Source organism: Cynara cardunculus, assembly GCF_001531365.2.
Source record: "Cynara cardunculus var. scolymus isolate 2C chromosome LG 3, CcrdV1, whole genome shotgun sequence".
Classification (NCBI taxonomy): Eukaryota; Viridiplantae; Streptophyta; class Magnoliopsida; order Asterales; family Asteraceae; genus Cynara; species Cynara cardunculus.
This window is the reverse complement of record NC_037530.1, coordinates 9,856,336-9,876,997: the sequence shown is the minus strand read 5'-3', so window position 1 is coordinate 9,876,997 and position 20,662 is coordinate 9,856,336. Positions and strand designations below refer to the sequence as shown.

At 34.8% G+C, this 20,662-nt stretch overlaps 1 protein-coding gene across 1 annotated transcript; it reads right to left on the bottom strand.

Moving 5' to 3' along the window:
• Nucleotides 1–12,038: 12,038 nt before the first annotated feature.
• Nucleotides 12,039–16,290, bottom strand: LOC112509505 (F-box protein CPR1-like). The gene is made up of 2 exons (XM_025114491.1): nt 16,201–16,290; nt 12,039–14,378 (listed from the first exon to the last, which is right to left on the bottom strand). Exon 2 carries the CDS (start codon nt 14,290–14,292, stop codon nt 13,189–13,191), a length of 1,104 nt encoding a protein of 367 aa, XP_024970259.1. The 5' UTR covers nt 14,293–14,378; nt 16,201–16,290; the 3' UTR covers nt 12,039–13,188.
• Nucleotides 16,291–20,662: the final 4,372 nt, after the last annotated feature.

The window sequence follows — 20,662 nt, the reverse complement described above, 5'->3', positions numbered from 1 at the left end:
ATATACTCATCTCCCCTTATTACAAAATATGTCCATCTCATGACTATGTCACCCTTAGTACAAAATATACTCATCTCGTGATTATGCTACCCTTATTACAAAACTATACCCATTTTCCTGAGTATGTCACATTTATTACAATCAAATGAATAAATCATATCAAAATCCAAAGTTTATGCTAACAATAGCATATAAACATCATGTACTCGCGTGTGAAATCTTACGGTTTATTTACCAAAAAACACAATAAATAATGTTTTCAAAAACTCACCTTGATTCACAAAGATACAGATGAACAACAAGTATTCAGATTAAAAATCACATAATCAACTTCTTCTAATCTCTCCTTCGGTTTTTGTTTTCTTCGGCTCAAAATACACACATACACAGAAACTCTCTTACTTTTTAATTTTTCTATCCCAATGAGATAAAACATTATCTCATAATAATACTCTTTTAAAATAATGAGGCGATGGGATTAAAACAATTTAGGCACATATGCAAATTAATCCCCTCCACTTTCTGCCTTAATAAAAAACAACCCCGAACTTTATCACTGATAACCCAGTTATCACATTATCCTCCTCTCAAAAGAATTCCATCCAAGAATTCATTCAATCAAACAACTGAGGATATTTTGATTTCATCTCAGGCTCTAGTTCCCAAGTAGCTTCTTAAACCATATAAAAATGCCATTGTACTTTCACTAAACTGATTTTTTTATTCTTCAATACTTCTGTCTTTCGGTCAGTGACAGCCTCATGGGTTTCCACAAAGTTCATTTTATTATCAACTTGAACCTTAAATAACGGTATGGCCAAATTTGGATTAGCTAAACACTTTCGCAAGTTTGACACTTGGAAAGTGTTGTGAATAACGTCGAGTTCTTTAGGAAACTTTAACTGATACGCTGAGCGTATTCAACTATCTTGTTAAAACTGGCAACATCATGACTTACCACAAAACTTCGAATCTCCTTCCGTAGTCCTCCAATGAAATGTTCGATCTTATCCTGTTCGGAGCTCATAAATCGTTATGCGAATCGTGCCTTCTTGTTGAATTCAGTTTCATAGTTAAGTATAGTCATCTTACCTTGCTTCAGATCCAAGAACTCCTTTTCATGACACCTTTGTAGGTCAACAGGGCAATATTTTTCAAACAACTTTTTCTGAAATTCGTCCCATGTCAAACTGTTACGTGTCGTCGCGTTTAAAGACTCATACGTAGCGTTCCACCATACTAGGGCTCGCTCTATGAGCATCACAGAGGCATATTTTACTTTATCTCTATCCAGTACCTCGGTAATCCAGAACACCTTTTTCGTGTTCTGGATCCATTGCATAACCAATTCGGGATCTGATTGCCCCGCATATTCTGTAGCACCACTGCTTCTGAAAGTTTTAAATGAAACCCAGTCGGACTTAGGTTTCAATGCATCTCTAGCTTCGTTTGGATGCTTACCACGATTGTCGGGTTCCAGGAGATTGTTTTGATTACGTTCTTCCTCAAAGCGTCGCTCCATTTCCTAACGTTGTCATTCCAGAGCCATAGTCAATCGATCATCAAAAAGTTTCAATAGTCGTTCTGTACGAGGGGACAAAGCGGGATTTTCATCGTTCCCGGCACCTTCTGGAGCATTTATATTTAGTGTGGGGTTGTTTTCCCCAACATTTTTGTGTTTGACTTTGCTCATCATGCTCCGACATTTTTCCTGAGAAAAATTACAGCACATATATCTTAAACACAATCCTACACTTGGTCTTAACCCAACTTAGGTCTCTCCTACAGGTCCGTATCCCGTATAAATCATTTCCTAGTTACTATATGATCTCAATGCCTAGGTTTAAGTCTAAATACCATTTCTAATATTCAGATCGCTTAAACCGCGGCTCTGATACCATAATTGTAACATCGCGGTTACACTAAGTTCGAAAACTATTTACCCAAAACATTTTTCGTAATATAATCTCCAAAATAGATACGGGATATAAGTTATAGATTTTCACCAAAAAGTTTAACGAAACTTACAACCAACGTTTTCAATACAAAAAGTCGGGAAAAAATATATAACTACCCGAATGTAATAACTACATAAATACAACCTATGACGAAATATATACATAACAAGTACCAAAATGATGTCCAGGATCTTGAATCCTTCTAACAGATCTACACCGCCTTATCTTTACCTTTGGCCGTTACCGTCCTTCCTGGAAAAAAAATGTTTATTCTAATGGGATAAGCGACAAGGCTTAGTGAGATTATACTGAAGCATATAAATATGATGTAAAATACAAATATTAACCGAAACAAAACAGAAAGAATCGTTTAACTACAAGTCAAACAGTCAACATACCTTGCCATATGATTCGCAAAAGTGGCATCAATTAAAGCACAACAAACATATCAAAACAGAAGCATCACTACCAAGAATAGAGTATACATGTGCACCACACCCCCTCTTCGTCTACAGGGCCCGTGCAAAGTACTCACACCCGACTCCTTACCAATCGGGATACGTGAATACGACAACCGATATGCCACACCCAACCTCCATATCCTTGGGATACGTGGACATAACCATGCTATAGCATATCACTCGAAGTAATACCCGTAAATCATGGTTTACCAAGAGGCCAAAGAAACATTCTCGGATCAGGACTCGATCGACAACGCGAAATGAACAACAAATACCAATACAAGGCTAGGGGAATCACCATACAAAATAACGCATGCAAAATCAACTAATTTACAGTAAGAAAGCATATACATATACTACATATAAGTATAAGTTCGATATAAACTCACAGTGCTTCAATGTAAACAACCGAACGCGGTAACATCCAATTCCAACCAACAATAGAATTAGACCTTCAGAGGCTCTAAATATCCTGAATATAGTCCCTGGAGTAAGCATTTTAAGTATCATTAACAAACTATATACCAATCTCAAGTTATACACTTTTAGACCTTGATTATCCTACTTTCAATTCCCCTGTACATCCCTCTGTTCATCCCATGTTTTACCACACTTAGACTCAAAATTAGCCAATGACTTATAATGACTAAATAAAGTATTATCTTATATCTTTCTAATGCAACTGACCTCACATTTTTATGATTTTTATGTGATTTATTATGTATTTACAACACAACAGCTCAAAGTTGTCATAATTCAGCTTTACAGCATAGTACATGTTGCAGTTTTTACCCATCTTAACTTCAATTTCATATTTTCATGTCTAAAGATTAGTTGTAGTTCATTATGTTATCTTTTCATGGCCACTGATCTCATATTTATACGATTTTACTTCAATTTTCTACGAATTTTCAAAATTAGAGCTGTAACCATACTCTTTCAATACCAATTCACCCATATAATCCATTATAATGTCCAATTCTCTTGTATTTCAATACCATCTTCTGGTTTTCATCTCATATATTACATATTCTTGACAAAACTTCAGAAATTCTATCATTATTTAGCATATAAACATGATTTCCCACATTAATCATCATTAACATCACTAACAATGCTTAATCTCATGGCTTTTATACTAATGCATGCAATTATTCTAAGTTTCTTTCATGATTAAACTATAATCATCATCAAACAACCTTAATCTATCATCATATTTTTATAATCTTTCAAATGCAAACCCTAACCTTCTTGATTATCACTAACTACGTGGAATAAACTTGAAATTAGAAGCACACCTTTGATAATTATCACATATTCTTCAAGAATCTAACATTAATCATCAAGAATTGAAAGATTTAAGCTCAAGTGTGTGAAAATCACACCTTTGAGTGTGTGTGAAAGTTATGGAGGTGAAAGTACCATTTAAAAGTGCAAAACCCGGTTTTGACCTATTTCAATCAACAAGTCAACCTAGCTTGCCACTGTTGGCAAATTTAGTCCCTCATGCATATCTTGATCGTTTCAACTCCGTTTCGTACGAAACTTTCCAGATCTCTTAATTAATCTATAAGAAGCTTAAGTATAAAATCTTAGCCTCTAATTCGATCCAAAAGTCCATATTCCAATCTAATTTTGATATTTTTCACTTATTTACTACAAGAACATAGGTTCCCCTATATGACCTTATAGTGCCTCTAATTATCTTTCTCGTCAGTTTTGTCAAAGGTGCAACAATCCATGAGAAGTCTTGAGTAAATTTTTGATAGTACCCCGGCAAACCTAAGAAACTATGAATCTCGATGGGTGTTTTCGGTACTTCCCATCTTTCAATAACCTCAATTTTTGCAAATCAACTTTTACCCCTACTTCAGAAACATTGTGACCCAGAAATTGGACTTCTCTTTACCAAAATTTACACTTAGGCAGCTTTGCATACAATTTCTTCTTTTTTAAAATTTCGAGAATCAAACGAAGATGTTCGACATGCCCGGCTTCTGATTGTTAGTATATAAGAATATCATCGATAAACACAATAACAAGTTTATCAAAATATTCGTTACATACCATATTCATCCAATCCACGAACGTTGTCGGAGCATTAGTCAGTCCGGACGGCATGAGCAGAAACTCATGATGCCCATATCTTGTTCGGAACGTAGTTTTAGCAATATCCTTGTCTCTGACTTTCAACTAATTATATCATGACCGCAAATTGATTTTGGAAATGTAACTGGCCCCAACTAGTTGATCGAATAAATCATCGATTCTTGGCAAAGGATATTTATTCTTTATAGTCAGTTTATTTAATTCTCGATAATCAATACACATTCTCATCGTCCCGTCTTTCTTTTTAACAAATAACATGAGAACACCTCAAGGAGATATACACGGTCTGGTAAAGACCTTATCAAGCAATTCTCTCAGCTGGGTCATTAATTCTTTCAATTCAGACAGTGCCAAACGGTATGGTACCCTAGCCACTAGTGTTGTCCTGGGCGTTAGATCAATTTAAAATTCAACTGATCGGTCGAGAGGTAAACTAGTCAATTTATCAGGAAATACCTTGGGATATTCACAAACAACAGGGATGGATTCATGTTTACCTTTTTCTTTCTTTAAATCAACCGCATACACCAGAAAACTTTGGCAGCCCTTATGAATACACTTTTGAGCTTTCATAACAGATATCAGGCTACTGTGATGATCCTGCCGATCACCATAAATCAAAATTTGCCCTTTCCCCCGTAAATCAATGTATATCATCTTTTTATTACATACAATGCTCTTCTGATTCTCTGCCAACCAATCCGTTCCCACCATAACATCGAATTCCCTTATCGGCATTGAGAATAAACGGATCGGTAACACACATCCCTCAACCTCAATTTGACATTTATTAAACACATGAGTAACAGATATTTGGCTATTGTTAGTAGTATCAACTACTAAGACATAGTCAAGAGGTACAGATTTCACGTATAAACACCCAACAAATAAAGGTGATACAAAGAATAATTGGCATCGGAATCAAATAATATCTTTGCATATACTGAGTTTATGAACGTACTTGTCACCACATCGGAAATTTTCTCTGCCTCTCCCCTCGACATCTGAAAAGATCGTCCCCGCCCTATCATATTCACCCCTCCTAATGCTGACTCCCCCACGAGTACTTGGAGTGTTTTCACCAAGAGTCAATCTTGGATTCTTTAACTGAGGGCAGTCTGATTTTATGTGATTAAGAGAATCACACTAGTAGCAGCGTCGAAGAATCCGACAATCTCCGGAGATATGCCCCGATTTTCGACACCTGAAACAAACTATTTGATTCATAATGCAATCACCTTGGTGAACATGGTATCATCTTTGTTAGGGTCTTTCACTAAGTCGCTAAACCAGGTGATTCTCTGTTTTCACAAATTTTGGTTCTTTATACTCAATCGAAGACCCTACCCACTTTCTCTTTTCAACTACCTTTTCTTCCCCCTGCCGGTTCTTATTCCTTTTGGTTGTTTCAGCCGCGTCTACTGCCAACAGGAAAGTAGTGACACTCATTGCAATCATAAATTTTTGGATCAAAGGCTTTAATCCCTAAATATACCTCTCAACTTTCCAAGACTCATACGAATATAATGTTCAACAAAATGAGAGTGTTCAATGAATTATTTTATATACTCTCTTACTGTTTGATTTCCCTGTTCTAATTTCAAAAATTCATCTTCAAGTTGCCTTACTGCTGCTTTTGGGCAGAATTGTTCCTTGAATCGATCAACAAACTCCATCCATGACATAATTTGTAAAATATTGGGTTTTGCGGCCTAGGGGTGTAAATGATGTGAGTCGAGCTCGAGTATCACTCTACTCGACTCGAACTCGAAACCTAATTTCCAACCTCAAACTTGACTCGAAAACTCGTGAGTAGTAAAAATCAAAGCTCGACTCGAACTCGATAATTATTTCTCAATCTCGAACTCAAACTCGAATCAAGCTCGAACTCGAGCTCGAGCTCATTCAATGCATAACAATAACAGAAGTTCAAAATAAATTTAAAATTCCAGCAAATTAAATCCGAAAAATTGAGGGTTCACAACCAAATACAAAATAAAATCGTAATTACTTGCAACTTACAACCAATATCAAAACGAAGTCGAGAAAAATACAATATTAAAACCTAGTACTTATAAATCCATCAACAAATCAAAACACGATCTTATTTCAATTCAATTCCCGGGTTCCATGAACGGCACTTGAATGGAGATTTCCTTTGATTGTTTTTCGTTCTCCTACAATAAAAAACAAAAACAAATTGGTATAATTGTTAAAAAGTAAAGATAAATAACTTAGCATATTTACACATTTACCTTATTCTTCCTTTTCACTCCCTGGAGTGATCAACACCAATCACCCGTGCACATCAACATTTGTACCATTTCCGGAGCAAGAGAAGCTCTATTAGGATCTATTATACGAGCACCAGCACTAAAAGAGAAGCCACATTAGTGATAGGAACAGACAAGATATTTACAGCCATTCTAGATAAAATTCGGAACTTGTCTGATTGTTCCTTCCACCAAGCTAAGACAATAAATTTGTAGTCTTGGCTAAAGAAACACCCCTCTTCTAGATACATATCAAGCTCAGATTTCACACGAGTTACCGATGTCTCCCCACTAAAAACATTTAACAAAAGTTCAGATAAACCACTAGATCCATCATTTTCTTCACGAGTATTTGATCTAAATTCACATTCTCCACTTTCATCCTCAATAGAAGAAGAATACATCACCTCTTTGACTTTACTGATATTATCTCGAGCTACACTTAAAGGAAACATTTTAGGCCATGCAATCTCTATAGCCTCATTTTCAATCTAGGGTCTAACACGGTCCCTGTTGACATTAGCATGTTACATTTCCCCCAATATTTATCAAATCTCTCTTTCATGTAGTTTACCATACTTTTAACTAAATCATCATTCGACTGAGATTGTTTATCCAACATAACTTTAATCCTATGTACTTTAGCAAGAAACAAGTTAGAAGTTGGATATTTAGAACTAGAGAGAGGAAAGAGATTCTAAAAAGACTAATTTACCCCAATATATTACCAGTAAATTTAAATTATTTGAAAATTAATGAATTAGTACCAAAATTAATATGTTAATAATAACCATTGATTATTAATAATGTGTCGTTGAGATTGGATCTCACAGTTATCACAAACAATCGAGTTCTCCCTTGATTGGACCCCTATATATATATATATATATATATATATATATATATATATTAAAAAGAGTTAAGAGAAGAAAGATTTTTGTGTGTCTTGGGTTTGAAGAAATAGAAGCAAAAAAAAGAAGAAATTGATTACGTATTTTATCTGATAATTTGTTGTTGTTTAAAGTTATCATCTTCTTGTGTTAACAAGGTGAGTTTTATTTCAAAGCTTTATTTCAAATAATTTGTATGGAACTGTATGGGTTCATACTTGGATGTTTTTTAGTATGAGTATATGATATTTGAAGCATAATATTGGGATTTGATATGTTATTATCAACGATTGTAATAAGGGTGACATAATCAGGAACTGAGTATATTTGGTAATAAGGGTGACAAAATCAGGAGTTGTGTATATTTTGTAATAAGTGTGACATAATCAGGAGCTTGGTACACTGGGATAAGGGTGACATAACCAATTGCTAGAAATTATGATCTTTTGATCATGGTTATTGTTATCGCATCTTTATGATACAATGGAATCGTTTTTATTGCATGTGCCTGATGCGATGAAAGTGAAATGGATTCAAAGTGTTATAATTATCGCATCCATGGGGTGCGACAAAGCGAGGTTATCACATCCGAATAGTACAAGGAAATTGTGGTAATAACATCAATGTGATGAGACAAAGAGGGATGCTCGCATCAATACCCTTCCAATATTTCAAGACATCTCACATTCTTTCATATACTTAACTATCTCTTTCAATATTTCAATTTATCATCAATGTGGGATAAATAAGACTCAACTGTAATTCATTATTTGAGAAAATTCTAAATTCTCATTATATCATGTCAATACCTGTAAGCCAACACTTCTTTCATATTGATTTTTGTTGTATTTATATTTATATTCATGATTGTATTGATTCGATTATAATGAATATTTTACATTACAAATCAAAAGTGAAAGATGTTACTTTTTAATAAATATATTTTTATCATATAACTTCAAAATTACTATTTAATCCAAAAACGGAATGGCAAGTGTCACATTTTCAGTCAACCAACTTTTTTAATCTTTAGGGCACTCTCCTTTAGGGATGGCAAAAAAAAAAACCGAAACCGATGGTGAAAACCGAAATTTTCGGGTTAGGTTCGGGGACATCTTATCGGGAACCGGGAGGGGGGGGAGGGGACAAATTCGGGGATTTTACCAAGGACGGGGGGCGGGGACGATGATCACGGACCCGATCCTATATGTGTATATATATTAATTTTAATTTATATACATACATATATATATATATATATCATTAAAAGAAAATAGTAACATTTAAATTTAAAAGACTTTTATCTACTTTACCTCAACAACCCAAATAAGGCTCACGAAAAGTTTAGGTTATTTGTCTAATCGTGAAATCGTGATGTTAGTTGTATGATGTTTGAATTTTTGTTTACTTTTATATTGTAATTGTTTCGATTATGTTTGATACATTTAAACTTACATCTTAAAAAAAAATTGTAATTTACTTTTAGTTGTGAAAATTAACATATTATAATTTTTATTAGATCGGTTCGGGTTTCGGATTCGGATTCGGTTATAACGAACGGTGAACGGGAAGAAGAGAATATTTACCCTTAACGAGTTCCCCAACGGGGATCGGGAACCAGATGGGGATCCCCGAAAAGATCCCTGACAGGGATCGGGACGGTTATGGGGACGGTTTTAGTTATTGGTTTCAGGGACGGGGATACCAATAACTAGCCCGAACCCGGCCCGTTGCCATTCCTACTCCCCTCCTTTTATATACCTAACCAACTTTTTCTAATATTTGTTTCATTTGATGATGCCATATGAATCGCTGGAAATATGTGAAGCATATATGGTTAACCCAATAGCGAATGTTTCGTAGGATTCCTTTATACATTTATATTGATATCAATTTTCAAGTAATCCCCCCTCCCTTTATATATTCAACTATATTTTCCAATATTTCTCCTTCTCATTTATATGGGATAACCAAATTCAACCGCAGTTAAATAATACTAAATTCACATCCGCCACGTTGATGCCTTATAGCCTTCATTTATAGATTTATATTTTCTCTTACTTATCAATATGGGATAACCAAAAACGACAATTCATGATGTAAATTCGTATTAAGGTGCCGTTTACCAAACGTTTACCCGGGTTAACGCTTACCAAGTCAATTTACTTTACCGAATGAATATGACAAAGACTAAGGGGTCGTTTACTAAACGCTTACTCGATAGGTGTTTACTGGGCAATTTTCCTCACTGGACGAATATGGCAAGACCCAAGAATCTTACCTGGTAAGAGCGATTATAAAGATAGAGAATCTTACCCGGTAAGTGAGGATGACGACTCTTACCCGAGTAAGCGCTTACCATATATATTGTTGCACACGATACCATTTTGATATACTACAATCTTACCTATAAATTAATTATAGTGTTGACTTCTAACGGTAAGCATTTAGGTAAACAACCCCTAAGAATCTTACTCGGTAAGAGCGAAAGCAAGAATCGATAGTCTTACCCGGTAAGTGAGGACAAGGACTCTTACCATGGTTAGCGTTTACCGGGATAAATTGTTGCATACGATGCGTTTTAGGGAATAAAATCTTGTCCGATAAGTAAGCGATAGTGTTGAATTTTACCAGTAAGTACTTACCAGGTAAGTGTTTAGATAAACGGCCCCTAAGTTAAGATAAAATTCAATTGATAACTGACAACTAATTAGATGTAATATAAAACAGTAAATTTATTGGGTCGTTTAAATGTAAATTATATATTTTCATTGATATTGTTCGTTGTAACTAAGAGAATTTCATGCATTTTCTTTTTCTTTTTGTTACAAAATGATGTTTTGACATTAAAGTTGAAAATTGTATAAAAATGGTTAGTTGCAACGCAAGTATATGTGCAATATTAACTGTTATGATGAGTGTACACAAAATTAGTCTTTCCAATTTTGTATTTTAGCTTATAATGCTTGTTTTACGACTTAATTATTAACAAATTTTGAAATAAGTCGCACATAAAAAATTACAATTAACAACCATATGAATGTACTTAATTGAAGAGAAAAACCATTTCATACATAAAAAAACAATATATTATGTAATTATAAATTCATGTCCATCAAGTGATGAAATGTGCAGTTAAAATGAGAAATGCTATATAGTTTCTTCATTACTGTGTGAGATAATACATCAAACTTTGTTGGAGTAAAGTAAAAAAAAAACCCTAAGGAGATATCTATCCTAGTTACTTGATAGATGGAGAGATGAATAATGAGATGGAAAGCGTTTACCAAATCATATTATCTTATTTAATGAATATAATAAAAGTCAAGAATCTTACCCAATAAGAGCAAGACAAAAACCAAGAGTCTTACCCACCAAATCATATTATCTTATTTAATGAATATAATAAAGGTCAAGAATCTTACCCAATAAGAGCAAGACAAAAACCAAGAGTCTTACCCGGTAAGTGAGGGCGATGACTCTTACCACGGTAAGCGCTTATTAGGTAAATTGTTGCATACGATGTCGTTTTGATGGACTAAATCTTACCCAATAAGTAAATAATAATGTTAAATTTTACAGATAAACATTTACCGAGTAAGTATTTGGTAAACGGTCCCTAAGTCTTATGAAAAGCACAATTTAGAGGGTGAGGATGAGACTAAAAATAATTAAGAGTCCAGATCCTTTGTTACAGATCTCACCTTAATTCCTATTCTCACATGATAATTCGTCTGATATAGGAATTGTCCACAAATATAAACGTCGGACCATGAATAGGGTTTCTTGTATTTTCAACTTTCGAATATTTTCTTAAATGCTCGTGTCATTTGCATGGAGCATATATTCAAGGGATAACACCAAACATGGATAACACCAAATCTTACACGAGAACGTAAGATTTCGAATATATTCTTTTTTTATTTTCTTCAATTGAGTAAAAAATTTGATATTTGATTTAAGATTTGGTGTCTCCATTGGAAATAGTCTTAAAAAAAACAAATCAAACAAGAGCAGACCAGACCAGACCAAACGAATCCAGTATATCTAATACAGGCGTAGCAACAAACATAGAGTTTGAGAGAAATAGAATGTAGGCATATGCCTTGGTAGATGAGAGAAGTTTCCGAAAAAAGCAAATCCATCGACTAAATTATCTCTAAGAACCCTAATAAACCAACTTTGCTATTGCGAAACATAGTACCAATTACAAGCATGCATCAACGAACATAACTTGGTTGACAATTTTATGTTATCATCGTCATACAAATAATACTCATTTCAAAACGCAAAACGATCCATCATAATTTTTAAAAAAGATTATTATGCATAGGTAATAGATCAACAATTGTCTGTCAACCCAAATAAAAGAGTATGTAACACAACCTAAATTGTGACAAACAAAAATCTTCCATTTCGTTCATGTCTGCAATCAAAATAGATATAAAGTCATAGATACGACACTAAATCATTATCGTAGCAATAGCAGTAACAATAATCGGTCTTGTTTTACTTTAAATACCCAAAATGTTTGAATTAGCCGATACAAACCATCAAAAACGAATAATTACCAATTCAAGCTTCAGGTCGACATATTTTATGACTTAGAACACCCCATTTCATCATGTTCGTCTTTAACAAGTCCAGGTTGTTTTTGTCTCATAATACTTTTCACACTTTTGGCTCTAGGATTCGGTCCGTCTTTTTGCATTCCTAACCTAATAGGAGGGAACAAGTTAAACCAAACGAACATACAATATCTCACTAGAAAGTAGAGTCTGAGGATCTGGCCGTCTGGATGTATAGAGACCTGTCCTTTACCCCTCCCATGAGGGCCCCCGCCTTGTGCAGAAGTATGAGAAAAGGAAATGAGAACCAAGACTAGTGACGGAAAGTTATCATACATAAAGGGGCAATGCATGGATCTAATTTATCTTCATTAATTCTCTTTCCAACACAAGAAGACATCAAAATGAAAATGTTAACCAAAAGGAATAACATCAGGGTTTTGAAAACTTATGCAAGTACTTGAACTAAGGAGTCAATAGGAGTTGTTAACCAAGTTAACTCCCCATAAGAGTTGCAATACATACAAAATGAGGGCACTAAGGAACTTAAACAAGGTTGGACAGGACTCGTCTCCCACACCACACTTGACTCAATTAAGACTCATGACAATCAATATGAAATAAAAATACTAGGTTATTTGACGAAAATAAATTATATAATTCATTGAAGCTAATACTTCATGTAACATCAAATAGCCTTGCATCATTAGCACAATTGTATATCGTGCTCGAGGATTGCTAACTGATGCTTCTAGTTTATGGAAGAGAGAGAGAAATAAAATATCATCACTACCCATTAAAATCTGTAATTTTTACTTCATGAAATTGAGATTACCTCATAAAACAGGCCAGATAAATTGTAGAAAGTCATGATGCAAAACATCAATTCCGCCTGCACCGTGCAAATATTGATCACAACTTGGTAGAGGTTAGTACAACACACACAAGACTTCAGGTGAAAGCAGACTCTCCACATAGATTGCAGCATCCCCAAACCATTTCAGATCATGTGCCACTGTGACATGCCTAAAGGTCTTCTTCTTGACATTATAGACGACAAACGATTGTAGATCAATCTCCAGAAGAATTTCATCGTCATTTAGAGAACTCAAAGGCATCATATACGAAATGTTCTCAATCCCTGTATTAAGTGGAATTTTGATGAATTTTGTCCAAGAGTTGACCACCCCATATTCCTTCATCAACCATACATCAACATCTGTATAATACATATCATCACAGAGTGCAGAAAGGCATCCTCCTAAAACACCCGAAATGTAGTAGGGAAGGCTCCCTTCTTGAGGTGGTAGAGACAAGTCTCTAAATGTCTCTTCGCTTATGTTGAATGAAGCTATAACTCTGTTTTCATCATCATTGCTACTATGATGTGCTAACCAGTGAAGGGATCCGTTCAGAAAAGTGCCTACTGTATCTATAAAATCATAGTTATATGCCACAACTCCACTCACCCGAGAACCAGAACCTACACCACATACCTTAAATTTAATGTATTCAGAGTCACGAGCAAAGCGGGGAAATCTAACCACCCTCATGTCATTGGGGTTTGAGCCACAACCAAATCCATACACAAACTCAATCCGATTTGAACAATGAAGAACTTGTTGAGGTGACTGATATGGCTTGAAATGTCTTCTGGTTGACGGGTTGTAGATGATCATGTCTCTTGTGCCATCAATTAAACACACCAACCCATTGCAAGAACCCAAAATCTTGATCGACGTTCTTGGCTTCGGAAATGGACAATCAAGCTCTATTGATGCATTGATGTCGTCTAGTGATGCGTTATAGCTCAAGGACAGAAGAGGGGAAGTTGGAACAAGGATTTGATGGTGGCTCGATAAAGCTAGGACATTTTTCAGGTGTGATTTAACGAAATGGGTATCTGCAATTAAATCCCTCCAATGCTTTGATACACACCTGAATTGCAACAAGGACTTGACTGAGAGTCGAGAAAGGACGTCCCTTATGACCTCATCTGGCAACTCTGCATTTGGCATCTCATCCTCCGACATACTGAAGTTAGGCGTACCTAAAGGCACTGATCTCCCTTGGATTATAAACACAGCAACTACCAATTGCTTCAATGTGATTGAGAACCCTGCAAAGTAGCAAAAGGATTCATTATTAAATACAAAAGGTCTAGAGAGAGGGCATTTGATGGTTGATCAGCATTTGAAGGTGCATCCAGTGTATTCCAAATCCTTATCTAAGGATTACAAAATAAAAAGATGTCAAATAGGAGGGATTGCTCGATGGAATAAGAAGTGGAGACTAAACCTTGATATACCCTAGAACAATATCCTTTTGTTACCCCGAAATATATTGGCAACCGTAGATCATTGATTCAAATGAAACTTGGAATGGGTGCACTTGATGATATGAATTATTTGCAAAACATTAAGATGATGAATTGACCTTGGGTTGTTTAGAAAATATGGCTCAAGGAAACACATATGCAACACTTGAGCATAATTGGACACCAACTCCTCAGAAAATGGTAAACTCAACTCCATTAACAGATACTAAAGTTTTTTTCCATTTACATAGCTCAAAGTCTTGACCAAAATAATCCACTGACACAAATAGTTCATACGCCAAAATTGAGTTATTTGAGTCCTGGGGAATTGACTGTGTGAACTACTACTTTTCCAACACAAAATATTCATCCTAGTCACTATGGGCATATTTGGCCAATTGATACATCTAAAGGAAGTAAACTTATCCAAATGTAAACCATAAAAGTTTATCATAAAAATGAATACTCTTTTAGGGACATTTGTTTATGTATTCGACCTATCCTCCCAACCGGGCATGCCGGAAAAGGAATAACTTTGATCACCGTGAAAATACAAACTTGCGGTCAAGACCGATATTTGAAATAGCGGTTATAACGGTGGTATAGCGGTCAAAAAATAGCGGTTCATATAATATTTCTTATAATTATATATAATATGCCTACATAAACATATCATTTGCAAAATAGGAAAAGTGTTCATAAACGATCTAATCTCAAGCAATAGGTTCAGCATCTGAGTCAACATCATCTAATACGTTCACGTCTTCGTTTAGGCTAAAAACATAGGCTGAAAATAACGCCCAAAAAAAGAAAGACTGGAAATAAAGCCCAACTATCTAAAAACAGAGACTGAAAATAAAGCCCGAACCCCCCAAAAAGTAACGTTAATATCGAATGCAATTGACCCTAAATAGCGGTCAAAATTGCGGTAAATTGCGCCAATAATTGCACTACCGCAATTTAAACCGCAATCTGACCACCGTTATTTTGCTAATGTCCGCTATCCAAGATATCGCCGCAATGCTATTGCGTCGCAATTAACAGCATAGTTTGGAGGGTGGATAAATGGAACCGTGAAACCATAATACAAGCTTGAATGCAAAATTTCATCAAGCAAGAGTAAACATTCAAAACAACATCTTCCAATCGACAACTTTATGTCCAAATCAATTCATAGTCAAGAACTTCTGTTATGGTGCTGTAGTATGTCATCAGAAACATTGTCCTTATCATCTTCTCCTAAGTGAGAATAACATCGCATTATGCTATTTGGGATCAAAGAAAGGTTTTTCACAATTAGAGTCCCCTTTCTAATATTTGCGTTGATTAGGGATCCAAACCATGATCGATGAATTTATGGAACAATAATCTATTACCAAAGAAAATCCCCAATTTCTAAGTAATCATGGCAACGAAAGTCGTACAGTCATCAAAGGTTCCTAAAATTTAACACAGATTCATTCATAAACTACCTCATACGCACAATCAATCGCACAAATGCACCCGTATATATAATTAATCCATAGAATAAAACTGAAAGAGCAAATTCAGAGAAAAATCAAATAAAGTTAGGGTTTAGATAGAATATAAACATAGAAATCGATTCGAGGAGGAGAAGGCAAACCATGAAATGTTGTATCAGGAAGATTTTGGTAATGGCGATGATCGATGGTGCAACTTAGCGATAAAAGGGACGCATTGTAGATTGAACGATGTCACTCCCCACTCGACTGCAACTATTAATTAAATTTCTTATGTTCATTTAGAATTTTAAAATATTAATATATTAAATATCATTAAATAATTTAAAAAATATTATTAAAATAACATAATCTATATATAGAGAGAGAGTTTGTTTCAAATGCAATACATCACATTTGTACAACCAATGCAATACAATAAATTGAGATGTTTATGAAAATGATAAGAGTTTATTTATTATGATTTGAATATTTATGGAAGATAAATAGAACTCATTAATTATGATCAATATTTTATATTAGGAAATAATCAAAACTTCTATAAAATCATATATTCATCAAATTAAATGGACCGTTGAGATTGGGTTGTATTGGTTGTACAAATGTAAAGAGTTGTATAATAATCCACCTATCTCTCTTTCTCTCTCTCTCTCTCTCTATATATATATATATATATATATATATATCTATACTACATATATAAGCATTTAGGTCATTATCTTAAATACAAGTTCTTAAGCATAAGTTGCAACCATTTTATGCAAGATTTTCAAAAAACTCTTAATTACAACTCATCAAGCATGTGGTACAAGTTTTTTATGCATTGAGTTTATTAGTCATGGTCAAACCTTGCTTTTTCTCTTCTCTTTTGTTCTTCTTCCTTTTCCAGCTTCCTTTCCTCCTGATCATGAATCCTCAGGTGCGCCAAAACAAAATTGGTAAAGTCAGACCTTTGCTTTCTTCAATTGCTCCAACCTTTGCACATTCTAGCCCTAATTTCAGTTGTCTCGCATCCCTTGAACAAGAAGAACACCACATATTGCATCTGTCTTCGTCCCTCTCTCTCCCGTGCTCTCTGTTAAAAAATATGAATATTGCAATCTTGACTAACTTGACTTGTTTGTCCTCTGTTTGTTATTGTGTTAACAGAACAGGGTAGATATTGTCTTTTTAATAAAGTGTTGCTGGTTGATAAAGAGAAGGGTCGCGCCTCACTTTTGGAGAAAGATCAGGGTTAGCGGAGCATTTAATTTCAAAGATGGAGGGGCAAAGTTGGCTTATAAAGAAATGTATATAAAAAGCCTAAAAGCTGATTTTTATCTTATTCTTTATCATTTTTTCTCTACTTCACCTATTGCTTCATTATCTTTTCTCTTTAGAGATAGTTGCAGCTATTCATGCTTTCTGTTTTTCATCTATTCAATATAGGTAGATATTTTTCATATTATGTAATCTGTATTTTCTTTTATTTCATTGTAATAAATAAATATCAGAGATATTTTTGATTTCAACATGGTATCAAGAGCTTCAGGTACGTCTCCTTCCTTTATCGATTTACTGTTTTTCGATATATGATTGGAGATTATTTTTGGAATACGGTGTGTTGTACGCCTGTCCAGATTACTCCATGATATATGTTGTCGATCTCTTGTTTCTTTCCTATGAAATGATCGATTGGGTTCTGAACCTTATAGATCTTTAGATCTTGACAGGTCCACTTTTTCGAGATCTTGTTTTTTTTTATGATTCATCATATATGCTGCATGTTATATTCATATGCTTTATTTTCAGATATGCGTCCTATACTTTCAGGATCTGTTTAAGATCTGTGTCCTTTTCTTATTCCAGATCTGTTTTTTGGTTACTATGAATACATGTCTTCATTACTATAAAATCGACTGCTATATGTTCATGCATTTTTTTCTCAGATCTGTGTCCTATATCTCCAAATCTACATAGATCTGTGTCCTTATTTTTTTCTCCAGATCTGTTCTTGCATATTGTGAAATCGTTTTTTTCTTATGTGCTCCACATATTGTGAAATCGGTTTTTTATATGCTCCACCGCCAAGATCTGAGTTTATGTTATATCCAGATCTATGTTTGATATAGTGAATATATTCCTCTTTTTTAAGAAATCTCTCTTTAAAATGCATGATTGTTTAGAGATCTGTATCATAGATCTCATTTTGATCAGACACCTTTGTACCTAATGATCGATCGAGTTGTACCATTTTTATGGTCCTCCTTCGTGATGTTTGTCTTTAGTTGGTTTCATACTGTTTATGTGACTGTGTACTCTGACTATGTTATGTTTTGTCGAGATCTGTGTCCTTCCAGATCTGGCACTTGGTTCATTTAATATCTTTTGTTTGTTTAGGTGGTTCTGGATCTGTTTCGCCATATCTTCCTTTGTGTGTTCCTCTTTGGTATTTTCTGTTTAACGAAAGTTAAACCTCTGCTTTGGCTGTAGCTTTTGTTCTCTTTACAGGTGGTTTTGTTTTTATTGGTTTGCTCTCTTTTAACGTTGTTAAAGGAGTTGGTGGTAAGGCTGTCTGTGTTCTGTTTGCCTGTGTTTCCTTTCTTTTCACATATATAATATCTTGTTAAGGTTCTGATTTGTTGGCTTGACMTAGCACGTTATCAGTGTTTTAGGAATCCTGCCTTTAAGCATTTCAGTTCCTTTGTGTGTTTTTTGTTGTTTGCTATGGCATCTTCACAAAGTGAACCTGGGAAAACTATAGACTCCAAAGTCACAAAATTAGACTTTGGAGACCCGCTATATTTACATCCCAGTGACACTAGTGGAGTTTCCATTTTGTCCTTTAAATTGAGTGGGACWGAGAATTATAAGGTTTGGTCTTGTGCGATGATGTTGGCTTTAAATACCAAAAATAAAACTGGTTTTATTGATGGCACATGTCCGCRTCCTATAAATGATCCTATCCTTGAGAGGCAATGGGATTGTTGTAACTCCGTCGTTCTTTCGTGGATTTTAAGCTCTATGACCAAGGATTTATTCCTTGGTCAGGTTTTTTCTAAGGTGTCCTCCCAAGTCTGGGAGGAATTAAAAGAAACTTTTGATAAAGTAGACGGATCTGTGACCTTCAATCTTTACCAGAAAATTAATTCTATAAGCCAAAATAATATGTATGTTTCTGACTATTATCACAAGCTAAATTCTCTTTGGAAACAGTTCGATGCTTTAGTAAAACTTCCCTCATGCTCTTGCAAGGCCTCACATGATTTTTTAGAACACAGTCAACTTATTAAACTCATGCAGTTCCTTATGGGACTTGATGACATTTACCAACCAATTAGAAGCAATATTTTAACTCGTGATCCTCTTCCCTCTGTTAAAACTGCTTTTTCGCTTGTCTCYAGGGAAGAATCACATAGAGGTATAAATGTCAGTCAAAACCGTGTTAAAACCCAAAATTCTGCTTTTTTGGCTAAAAGTTTTGAAAATAGACGAAAACCTGGGAAAATTTCTATGAATCTTGTTTGTAAGCATTATGGTAACACAGGTCATACTATTGAACGATGTTTCAAGCTCATCGGTTTTCCTAAAGACTTTCAAAATCAAAATTGTCCCAGACCCCAAAATCAAAATCAAAGTTTTAAACCTCAAGGTCCTAACTTCAGACCCACGGCTGGAAATGTAACTTCATTAGATTCTGTTTCTTCTAAACCATCCTTTACCTTTTMAGAAGAACAGGTTGCCAAAATATTGAGTTTGATTGATCAAAAACCCATCCCTGATGAAGCTACTGCCAATATGGCWGGTATGTTTCAAAATCCTCATTCTGGTTGGATAATAGATTCAGGAGCTAATCAGCACATGACATCTAATTCTTTAAATTTGGAAAATGTTGTTGATGTTACTGATTTGAACCTTAGAGTGACTCATCCGAATGGGACTAAAGCAAAGATAAATAAAATTGGCAATCTAAAACTTTCCAGTGATGTTACTCTTTTTGATGTCCTTGTTGTCCTAGAGTTTAATGTCAATCTTTTGTCTGTTCATAAATTAGCTAGGGATAATAAGGTCTTTATAAGATTTGATGAATCAAAATGCTATGTTCAGGATTATCAACAAAAGAGTATTGTGGGGACTGGTAGTGAGGATGGCGGGCTTTATTTCTTTGATCAAAACACTAGTACTCATGTTCCTTCTAATAATTGTGGTATGGTTCACTTTGTATCTTCTCAATTATGGCACAGTCGCCTTGGTCACCCAGCTGATCAAGTGCTTCAAGTCTTGAAAGATAGACTTAAAGTCACCAGTGAGAACTGTGGGTCGTGTGAGGTTTGCCATAAGGCAAAACAAACACGGGAGAAATTTGGAACTAGTGTACATAAAACTAAGAGTCTTGGTGATCTTATACATATTGATGTTTGGGGTCCTTATCATGTGCAAACTAAAGAAGGGTACAAATTTTTCTTAATAATTGTAGATGATTTTACTAGAGCTGTTTGGGTTTATCTTTTGAAAGGAAAGCATGAAGTTAGTGAGTACATTGAAAATTTTTACAATCTCTTGAATACTCAGTTTGGCAAGTCTGTTAAAATTTGTAGGAGCGATAATGGAACCGAGTTTCTTAAT